The 11561-nt window shown below is 33.8% G+C and overlaps 1 protein-coding gene across 2 annotated transcripts; it reads right to left on the reverse strand.

The window, feature by feature from the left end:
• Positions 1–1147: 1147 nt before the first annotated feature.
• On the reverse strand, positions 1148–3195 carry LOC131617491 (protein neprosin-like). 2 transcript variants are annotated; one of them, XM_058888770.1, is made up of 7 exons: positions 3020–3195; positions 2828–2914; positions 2540–2737; positions 2269–2433; positions 2145–2198; positions 1752–1898; positions 1148–1609 (listed from the first exon to the last, which is right to left on the reverse strand). In XM_058888770.1, the coding sequence occupies exons 1-7, from the start codon at positions 3146–3148 to the stop codon at positions 1241–1243; spliced, it is 1149 nt and encodes a 382-aa protein (XP_058744753.1). In that variant the 5' UTR covers positions 3149–3195; the 3' UTR covers positions 1148–1240. The 2 variants fall into 2 exon arrangements, with proteins under 2 accessions (XP_058744753.1, XP_058744754.1); XM_058888771.1 differs by lacking the exon at positions 2145–2198.
• Between the last annotated feature and the right edge of the window lie 8366 nt (positions 3196–11561).

Genomic DNA, 11561 nt, shown 5'->3' on the forward strand with positions numbered 1-11561 from the left:
AAGTATCGTCTCAGGGACTCAAGATAGAGTTTATCCTGAGGGACTCAACATAGAGTTTCCCCTAAAGGAATCAACAAATAATTTCACTTGGGGGACACAACAAATAGTCTCAATTGCGAGGCTCAACATAGTGTCTCTACTGAGGGACTCATAAAAAACTCTTAACATAAAATCTCGCCCGGCGGATTCAACTAAAAGTTTTGCCTAAGTGACTTAACATGATGTCTTGTCTAACGGATTTATAAAAGAGTCTCTCTTGAGCGACCTAACATAGAGTCTCACCTGAGGGACTCAACAAAAAATATCTCCTGAGAGGCTCAACGTAAGGTTTTTCTTGAACAACTCCACGTAAAGAAAACAGATAGAATGAATTCTCCATTTATTAAGACGTCAAGCTTGATGGTTTTTACATCGATATAAGCATAAAGGCCCCTAGAGGTGGCACAATAAGTCTCTGAAGATAGACAAGGCGGCACATGGCCCTGACTTCCTAACCGCCTATTTATTGGGATGGGCGTCCATTTCTTCATTATGTCGCCCATTCCTTAGATGACTCACCAGATTCGTAAGAACGTGGAGAGTGACGTGTCCTAATTCAAAACAATTCAAAGAGGAATTCAAAATAAATGTCATAATCTCCTAATTAACAGGGAAATGATTGCCCACTTTCCACGTCTCTAGAAGTAGTTGATGCTTCTTTGGAGCCTAAGATCCAAGCTCATAAATTTCTTTAAATATCCCACAAAAATACAAAATATAGAGCATCTTACTTCCATTCGTGATCTCGCTTTAACACCATAAAAATCTCTAAAAGTTCTCCAACACAAGAGATAATATATATTACTTATAAAGTGATCATACGTTTCATTTAATTAGTTTGAAATATTGTTATTTTGTTTTAAACAAACTTTAGTTAATTTGTTTATTTTCAAGCAACTCTCAAGATTTTTAAATAATTTTTTACTTCAAATAAAATTTAGCTTTTTTTATTATTTTCATATACAGCTCCCAATTTTTATGACTCCACTCTTGTCAATTAAATAGGTATATGTGTATCTTTACCAAATAATATTTATCTTCAAGAAATTTACTATAATACATTTTTGCAAACTAAATAACACAATTTGTGGCAAAATGAACCTAAAAATAAACACAATGGTAAAATAAATTAATTTGAACATCAGTTCTACTAAACTTTTAATTATAAATCAATTTTAACAATAACTTATAATAATATCGATTAATCACCACAATTTCCTCCTGGTCCTCCAAATTGAAGAGCATATCCAAGTTCCGCAAAATTTTTCTCAAAATATTTAGCATAATAACAATTAGGCTTGTCAGATACTACATGAATCAATGAATCTTCGGGTGAAGTGTTTGTGTTCTTATATTGAAATTTAATATTTATAAAATAACTTGCATGATCATATTTGTCATCTGCAGGAAACCTTCCAGAACCCATTGGAGGACTAGGGCCACCTTGAGTGCTTGATGTTCTACCACCCCATCCTACTTGAAGAAATGGCATGTCGGGAAATAATGATGCAGGGAAATATCCAATCATCTCATTTTCATTACTTACCCACCAGTTTTTTGTATCATGATCCTGGATATAAAAAGAAAACTAAATTAGTGAATGTACCATAGTTTCTGTGTAAACAATTCATATAAAATGAACACATTTATTTTCAAGATAAATAAGTTTAATATTTTTAATTATTGTTGAAAATGCATGGCATAGAAATGACCTGGACAATAGACATTTTCATTTCGATCATTCGTCCATCGATGACAGATGTATTTACAAATCGTCCGCCAAGGTAGTTTTTTCGACTAGTTTGAACAAATCCTGAACATTGCAAATTAAAGCATCCCTTGTTCTTGAAATTATCTGTCTATCAGTTTTCAAAATCAAATCATATATTGTAGGAAAATAAATAAAGCTTTATTCTAATTAACATTTAATGAAAATAAATAAATTATGTTAAAATAGTGAAACTTTGCTTAGCCACAAGTTTACTGGGAATTTTTGTTTTTTTAATGTGTAGTTGCTTTCCTTGAAATCTATAATAACCAATCCAATGCAGAATGTAAAAATTTAGAATGTCAAGGAAATAAACGGGTAACAAAAAAATTCCTACCGTCCAGACTACATAGAAATGAGTTGCACTATCGTTGTATAATTCTGGAGCCACCTATCAATGCATGATATCAAATTAATAAATCCTCTAAAAATAATTTTTATTATAATAAAATAAAGCTTACATGCCATCCCATGCCAATATAATTTGTGCTATCAGGTCCATTTCGAATATACATCACTGCCGAACTTGATTGACCATTTTGAACATTAACATTATAAACACTACTTGTTCCATAAACTCCAACAAATGAATCAGACCGTTCTGCGTCTGAATAAACTTCTGCATACTACAAATAAAATATTTTTATACATTTACTTTATAGTTGAAACTATAATAATTTAAGTATAATGATAATTAGTATTTTAAATTTACATGTACAAGCAAAAACTTACGTGGTTACCATGGATATGATCAAATAAACTATTAGTAAAATATGATTTTTCACTAATTAGGCTATCCTTAGTTGTTCGCTTAATAGGAACTGTTCCAATCGGACATTTGTCTTTTTGAATACCAAAAGTAGCTTTAGTTGAAATATTCACACTATTTCTTCGATTATTTGTGATTGTAGTTCTAAAGCTTGGATTTTTCTATAACCAAAACAAAAAAATTAATTAAAAATAATAATAAAATGAATATGTACGATACTTTTGTGTTTATTAGAACTAATGAATACATACCTGTAACTTATGATTTATTAGTAAAGGATGATCAAATGCTGGTTGATTATTAATATCAATGCAGTCAACAATATACCCAAATTCTGTCTATAAAAATCATATTCAAACAAAAGCATGGTTATTTATCTATGAAGTAAGATGAAGTGCAACTAAAAGAATAAAATAATGTCAGATAAAAAGAATGTGAAATACATGGAAACTCTTGATAGGAACTTTGTTAATCACTTTTAACTCGTTCTCTATTTCCAAGTCCTCCTTCAATGGGATTTTCATCCCAGTAATACAAGCCACCAAACACAGGAAAATGAATAGTATATTCATCGTTTTTTAATCAATTATTTTGAATAAAAAATAAGACTTAGTGGTAGATCATCGTGTAATCTTCTCTCTTCTTATAGTTAAGATTAAAAAGAAATAGTAATAATGATACTTAAATTGAATCATACAATAGAAAATAGCAACATGAGAACTTTGGCAACTTTGCCAAGTGTCATCTTTCTAGGTTCCATGCTATTTTCAGAGTTTCCATTTTAAGCAGTTTTCCTATTTTTGTTTTAATTACTTAATTTTGTTTTTTTTATTAATTTTATTTTCAGGAAACATTCAATGCAAATGTAAATTAGGATACATTACCCCTTTCCCTATTTTTGTTCAGTTTCAATGCACGGGTCGTTTCACATACATTCTCATTTCCCAATTTATTTATTCTATTTATCATTTTATTGTATTATTTTATTTACTTATTATTTTATTTACTCATTATCATTTTTCATTATTGGGAATATGAAACATCTCACTTTTCCTCTTCATTTAATACGCAAAAAGCCCTTTTTCATATACCCATTCAAATCTCATTCCATTCTTCAAATCAACATCACGCTTAGCAATTAATATTCCCAAGTTCCAATTCATCATTCATGGAGCAGCCATCTTCTTCATCGATTTTCCTTCAAATTCAAATATTTATCATGATTTGGGTCTTCTTCCTAGGTAAACAAACCTTTCAGTTGATGTTTATGATTTTTTTGAATTTCAACCTAATTCAGTGTATAAATACGTAACCATTGATACGGATTTGTCAGATATTTGTTTCCGTTTTGGCGATTTTCATTCATCTTCATTACTCCTCTTACATTTTTTCATCTTTCCAATATCCTTTTCAATCTTTCCCTTTCAGTATAAACTCTTTTGTTCATATCTATTTTTTTTAAATCCTTTTATATTTTACTGTTAGTTACATGACAAGGATGTGATTTTCATTGTTTTTTTTTGTAGTTGTAGTGTTTATTGATTATTGAATCTTCCTCTTCTTCCTCTTCTTTTACTGATTATTGGTTTTTCAGGGTTTTTACTCCAATTGGAAAAATCTAACTCAAAGTATGGTTTTGTTTGTGGGGTTGATTGTTGATGATAATAAAAGCTCATATTTCATATTTGTGTAAGTTACGTAGGTTATTTTATAGTGTTTACATTCATTACTTTCACTTTATAGACGTTGTTGTTGTTTGTAGTTGGGATTGGGGTTTTATGTTGTTTAAATCATAATCCATTATTTTGACGTAATTGGGCACTTTTTGGTTGCACTTTTTGTTATTTATAGACAACACCTAAAATGCAGAAACCATCAAGTTCATTTGTGTCACTTCTGAATGGAATTGGAATTGGAATTGGAATAATGTGTTGGATCTGATAATTTGGAAGAGAATATTTGCAACAGTTCAGATGTGTACAGAGTGCCTTCTTCAGCCATATAATTGCTTGAAATTGTTGATTCTCTTGGAGAAGATTATTTGAAGAAATATTGTGAAATTCTTCCAAATACCATTTACAAGAAGCATAGTTTTTTGAGAAGACAATTATTGATAATTTTGCACTATTAGCATTTTCAATTGCATTCTTTTGTGGTGGTTACTAGGACGTAATAATTTGTAACAAATTTGATGTGCATATTTAAGGGATTCTATTTAAACCTCTTAAGAAAACTATATGATGCATATTTCTTGACTCTACCCATAATTCTCATGCAAGATGGCCCATAATTCTCATGCAAGATGGAACCTGAGCATATCTTAAACATGTTGTTAAGAATTATTTGAATTGGAGAATTAAAATACTTTGGTTTGTTATTACAATGAATAGGAGATTTTTTCATTATCTATTATTGTTTTTTAGTGTAAGCTTTGCAAATTATTCGATACCTTTAAATTATTATTATTATTATTATCATTAGGGTCCTGCTAACCAGTACCCTAGGGGCATTGGATAGGGACATTAAATGAAGTTTATTCTTCTCATTTATTTTATTTTGATTTTTCTATTATTTTATTTATAGGAATGTCAATATGAAATAAGAAAAAAAGTTATTACACTACTACTGAAAAGGGCTTTAAAAGCGCTTATTTTGGGCTTTAAGAGCGCTTTAAAGCGCTGCCAAAGCCAGCGCTGTCGTAGGTAACGACAACGCTTTTGAAACTCCAAAAGTGCTCTCGTAGCCCCCCTATAGCAGCGCTTTCTCCAGAAAAGCACTCTCGTATCCCCCCCATATAGTAGCGCTTTTTCCAGAAAAGCGCTCTGGTAGCCCCCCTATAGCAGCGCTTTTTCCAGAAAAGCGCTCTGGTAGCCCCCCTATAAGAGCGCTTTTATCCAAAAAGCGCTCTCGTAGCTCCCCTATAGCGACGCTTTTCCTGAAGCGCTTTCGTAGGTTGCGTTTTTTTTTTTTATGCTTTTCTTTTAATCTTAGGCAGCGCTTTAGTATGTGGCCCTTTAAGAGCGTTTTTTAAAAGCGCTGTCGTTGCTAAATGAGGTATTTTAAAGTGCAACCTGTAATTTAAGCCTCCCAGTTCAACCTGTAATTTATATTTATTTTCAACCTGTAATATTTTTGACCTGTAATATATTTTCAATCTGTAATATTTTCGACCTGTAATATATTTTTGACCTGTGATATATTTTCAACCATAGGTAGGACAATATATATATATATATATATATACTAATATAATACCATTATAATATCCAAAATTATATATATATATATATATATATATATATATATATATATATATATATATATATATATATATATATATATATATATATATATATATATATATATATATATATATATATATATATATATATATATATATATATATATATATAGGGAGCATATCAAGTGAGAGTATTTTATAATGAGAGATGAGAGGAATAAATATCAACCATTAGATTCATCAAGAGAGAGAAGGTTAATGCATTAATGTGTCTATTATCTTCTCTCTCTTGATGAATCAAATGGTTGATATTTATTCCTCTCATCTCTCATTATAAAATGCTCTCACTTGATATGCTCCCTATATATATATATATATATATATATATATATATATATATATATATATATATATATATATATATATATATATATATATATATACACATCATTATAGTTCAATTCACATGTAACTAACTCGTGTCAAACAAACTAAATCAGTAACATCAACAATATTATACTTCAAATATTGGCAACAGTATGAACAAAGTTAGTAACCACCTAGAGTACTATAATATTATACTTCAAAAGTTTGATCATTTCCCGGCCTGGTCCTGCAAAGTATGAACAGAACAACACGGTCAATTAAAGGCTCAACAACAACAAAAACAAACATGAAACAAACTATCAGTTTCAAATCAATCCACCAATGTAATGTGTCATCAATCCAGTTTCAAATCAAACTATCAACACCACCTAACAACAACAAAAACAAACATGATTTATATAACAACATCATCATCGTCAACTAATATTAAGCAAAATGAACCAACATCCACCAAAGAAACTCAAACACAAAATCATTATCAAAATAATGTATTCATAAAACTGTTCACACAATAATGTATTCATACCTATATGAATAATTGTTGGATATAAAATTGACACAATTCCTCTTTGATTTCTTCCAACTTAAGTCTCGTGTAAGAAGCAACATAGAAGTCATCAAAGTACTACATAACAAAAACATAATATGAATGATTTAGTTAATTGTAATAAATTATAAGAAATTATCTTAAGTTATAAATCCATACCGTGATTGGAATCTCTAATTGATTCGTTTGAATGATTTTTTTCTTAAACCTCAAAACATAGTATCTGCAATCTGAATTGTTTCGCTGTATCGGACACTACATAGAAAAACAAATAAGATTTTATAGTTGTCTTTGAAGGATAGAAAAACACTTAGAAAGGGGGGGGGGGGGGTTTGAATAAGTGTAGCTTTAAAACTTGTAAGATAAAAACAATTTGCACAATGATTTTTATCCTGGTTCGTTGTTAACTAAACTACTCCAGTCCACCCCCTTGGAGTGATTTACCTCACCTGAGGATTTAATCCACTAATCACACTTGATTACAATGGTTTTCCACTTAGAGACTCTCTAAGTCTTCTAGAGTATCCTGATCACAACCTGATCACTCTAGGAACAATCTGCTTAGACAACTGCTAAGACTTTCTAGAGTATACTGATCAACAACCTGATCACTCTAGTCCTTTACAAATTAATGTAAACAAATTCTAAGAGTATTGCAATGCTTCTGAAAAGCTATAATCACAACTGTGATATTTCTCTTAAAGTTTAAGGTTAATCTCACTAATATATTACAACAACAATGTAGTGAGCTTGATGATGAAGTTTGAGAGCTTTTGAATTTGACAGCGTTTCTGTATTATGCACAAATATCGTATTGAGCTTCTCATCAGAACTTCATATATATAGGCACTTGAGAAGATGACCGTTGGGAGCATTTAATGCTTTGCGTAATCCGTACAGCATTGCATTTATTGTTTCACTCTTTTGTCAACTACCTCGAGCCTTGTTTCCGATGTGTCTACTGACGTTGCCTTTAATAGCTTCTAACGTTCCTTTTGTCAGTCAGCGTAGCCTGCCATCTAGTACTTGCTTCTGATTTGATGTTTGTGTATACAACGTTTGAATATCATCAGAGTCAAACAGCTTGGTGCAGAGCATCTTCTTGTCTTCTGACCTTGAAGTGCTTCTGAGCGTGATACCATGAGAACTTAGTGCTTCTGCTTCTGAACTCAAGTTCTTCTGATGCTTCCATAGACCCATGTTCTGATTCTTCCTTGACCATCTTCTGATGTCTTGCCAGACCATGTTCTGATGTTGCATGTTGAACCTTCTGAGTCAGTGCTTCTTGTGCTGATTTTGTGCATACTCTTTGTATAATTCCTGAAACGGAAATTGCATAGTATTAAAGTAGCACATTATCTCATACAAAATTCATATCCTTGTTATCATCAAAACTAAGAATATTGATCAGAACAAATCTTATTCTAACAATCTCCCCCTTTTTGATGATGACAAAAACATACATAAATGATATGAATTTGCGATCGGAAAGGATAGACGACTAAAGACAATTACACAGCTATAACATAAGCATATAGACAACATGTGAATATGTCTCCCCCTGAGATTAACAATCTCCCGCTGAGATGAATAATCTCCCCCTGAAATTAATACTAGAAGAATTTTATAAATAAAAGACTTCCCTGAGTATTTCAGTAGAGACGTTCACTTATGCTTAGATCTTCAAAACATTCACAGCTCCTGATTCTTGCTTCCATAGGACAGCTTCAGAACTTGAATTTCCTAGATCTTCAGGGTATTCACAACTTCTGATTCTTGCTTCCATTGGACAACTTCAGAGCTTGAATTTCTTCTTGAATCATTGCATGCTAGATAGTATCAGAACATTGTTGAATGTACCAGAGCATCATTAGAGCATCTCTACATCCTAAAATGTTACAGAACAAACTAAACGACAAAAGTCAGCATGAATGAGTCAGAACATAGAATATGTTTCAGAACATATAATATGTATCAGAGCAAACAAACATAATGTTTCAGAGCATAAAAGAATATTCTATCATCAGAATATCTGAACATTCTTCTTTCTTGTTCCTGATCTTGAAGCTTTCTAGCACTCAGCTTGCTTCAATTTCCAAAAGCTTGATTCCTTATAGACTTGCTTTTCCTCATCTCTTTGCTTCTTATGTTGAGCTTTAAAGAGGATCTTCAATTCCTGCAAGACAACACTTAAAAACATAGAACTTTTGCAAGTTCTGTTAGAAATGTGGAGCCTTTCTCCCAGGAACTGATAAAATTAAATCAGATCATTTATCACATATTTCTCCCCCTTTTTGTCATAACATCAAAAAACTTAAAATATTCAGATGAAAAACAAAAACAAACATATGGAAGAAAAGGATAATTTTCATTTAAGCTCAAAGAAACAGAAGTACAGAAGATGCCAAAACAGATGCAGCAAAGCAAAAAGAAACAGACAACTAAGACTCAATCTAAGATGACCCTAGCTTCGACATGATCTTGGCCAGCATCTCATGAATCCCACTGTTGCTCTCATTCTGCCTTTCCATGAAAGCTCGAAATTCAGCATTGATAGATCTCTGCTCTTCCTGGTTCTTCTGAATAACTTCCAGAGTCCTTGCAAGACGGGAAGGTTCATCAGAAGAAGCTTCACAACTTCTATCCACAGGAATGGCATTGTGATCTGCAGCTTCCATAGTTAGATCATTTGCTTGATTTTCCTCAACAGGAATTGTTTCAGCAACATGATCCTCAACATCTGCTTCTTGCATAGAAGCATCTCCATATTCTGCAGCCGGAACCTCAGAATCTCCATCTTCAAGTGCCTGAAGGATGGCAGCAAGATTCCTAGGGGGAGAAGGTCCTTCAACTTCTGGTGGGTCAACAACTTCTGGAATGACCAAGCTTGGGTCTTCCACAGAAGGATTTTCCCTCAGAAAGTCAAATAGAGTCTTGAAATCTCCCAGCAGAATAGGGTATTGAGGCTTCCATACCACAATTTCCCTGCAAGGATTTGCTTCCATTGCAGCAGCAATTCTTGCTTCTTCTAATTCATCCACAAACCGCTTCTCCTCAGCAGGAACACTGTTTCTGAGGGGATGATAGTAGATACCATTGTCACCCTCCAGAAGATAACCAGCATAACCAAGGGCAGCAACCACTAGTCTCTTCTGTACTCCCATTGCTCCTACTTGAAAATCCTAGCGAAAATTTCTCCAGAGGTTTCTCGTAGAAACATCATCAAGACCACTGAAGAAGGCATCCTTCAGAAGATCCAGCCTGCTAATCACCTCATGTCTGAACAGCTCCAGGTAGATATGGGGTTCAGGTTCAGGTGGATTGAAGGTGAATTTGTAGTCAGGGTAGAGAAGGCAGTAGGGGTTGGATTTTCTGGTAGGTAGGGGATGGGATATAGAAGGTGAAGGTGCAGTGTTTGAGGAGGATGGAATATCTGTGGGGATGATAAAGGATGAAGGGATATCTGAGATAGGGGTAGGAGAAGAAGGAATAATTGTGATGGGGGTTGAAGAAGATGGTTTATCAGAAGGAGTTGGAGGAAGGATACTCAGTGGTGTAGGGTTTAAGACTGGAGAGGAAAGAGTAGGTGGAAGTGGATTAGGTATAGAGAAGGTATTTTGTGGTTCAGAAGGAAGAGGTTGGGTAGAAGATTGAGGAACAGAAGGAGGGGGTGTAAAGACATGCCTTGTAACTATTGCAGAAGAAGCATTTGCAGATCTGGGAGTACGAAATGAATCTCTGATCTTCTGCTGCCTGTATTCTGGAGTGTTCACCTTGTCAGGATTATAGGTGACCCTCAGCTTCTTGGCTTGCTTGGCCTCATCTTCTTGAGCCTTTCTTTTTAGCCTGGCCTGCTGTTTCTTCTGATCCTTCTTCTGAATATTAGCTTTGGACAGAAGTACTCTGCCACGGATCCAAGCACGATCAACTTCTGATTGCTTCCGTACAGAATCTTCCAAGTGATGCTTGACAGCCTTGTGAAGTTCTCGATGGAACACTTTGGCAAAACCTTCAACAGGAATTCTCCTTGACAGAACGTCAGGAAAGCTTGTACCAATAGAAGATACCGTCTGGATGAGATCAAGTCTGAACAAATCCACACCGTTGAAGACGGGACCTTGAACTACTCCAAGAAATTGTTACGCATCAAGGGTCCTGATGGAATCCAGGAGATTGCTTTCAGTCAGAATGTCGGATATCATTCTGGCGAAAGGAATAGTGTTCCTTGGAATATGAGGGTACTTAACCCTTTCTTCTTCTCTTGACTCAAAAATAGGAGTCTTCAGATTCTCAAAAAAAATGTGAGAGATGTTGAGTTCTATCTTTCTGCCAATGCAGAAGAGAGTGTACTTGTGATCCGGACTGATGTAGGCGGAGGGTGAGAACATCTTCTTTCTGTGGTGAAGAGAACCCAGAATAATCTCAGCCCATACTTGATAAAACGGCCTCAAAGTGCCCGTTTTATGAGAGTCAGCTCCGAAGGCAAGAGAGATTTGATTTTCAACTTGGTACCAGTTAACCGTTCTAGGTTGAAGACCAGTCCAACCTTCTTCATCATTCAGATTGTACATCTTCCTGATGAGCTTTTCAGTAATAACCACTTCATGCCCTAGCACAAAGGAAATGATAGCAGTTGGGGTAACCGTTGCATGTACCCAGAAGTCCTTCACAAGTTCAGGATAAATTGGTCCAACCAATCTATCAAGATATTTTGACCATCCTTGCTCCAATATTCTGACATCACACAGAAAACCATTTGCTCTAAGGTTGTTGAAGTCCACTGCAGATTCACAAAGAACTTCCAGTTCGT

Source organism: Vicia villosa, linkage group LG7, assembly GCF_029867415.1.
Source record: "Vicia villosa cultivar HV-30 ecotype Madison, WI linkage group LG7, Vvil1.0, whole genome shotgun sequence".
In the NCBI taxonomy this organism is placed as follows: domain Eukaryota; kingdom Viridiplantae; phylum Streptophyta; class Magnoliopsida; order Fabales; family Fabaceae; genus Vicia; species Vicia villosa.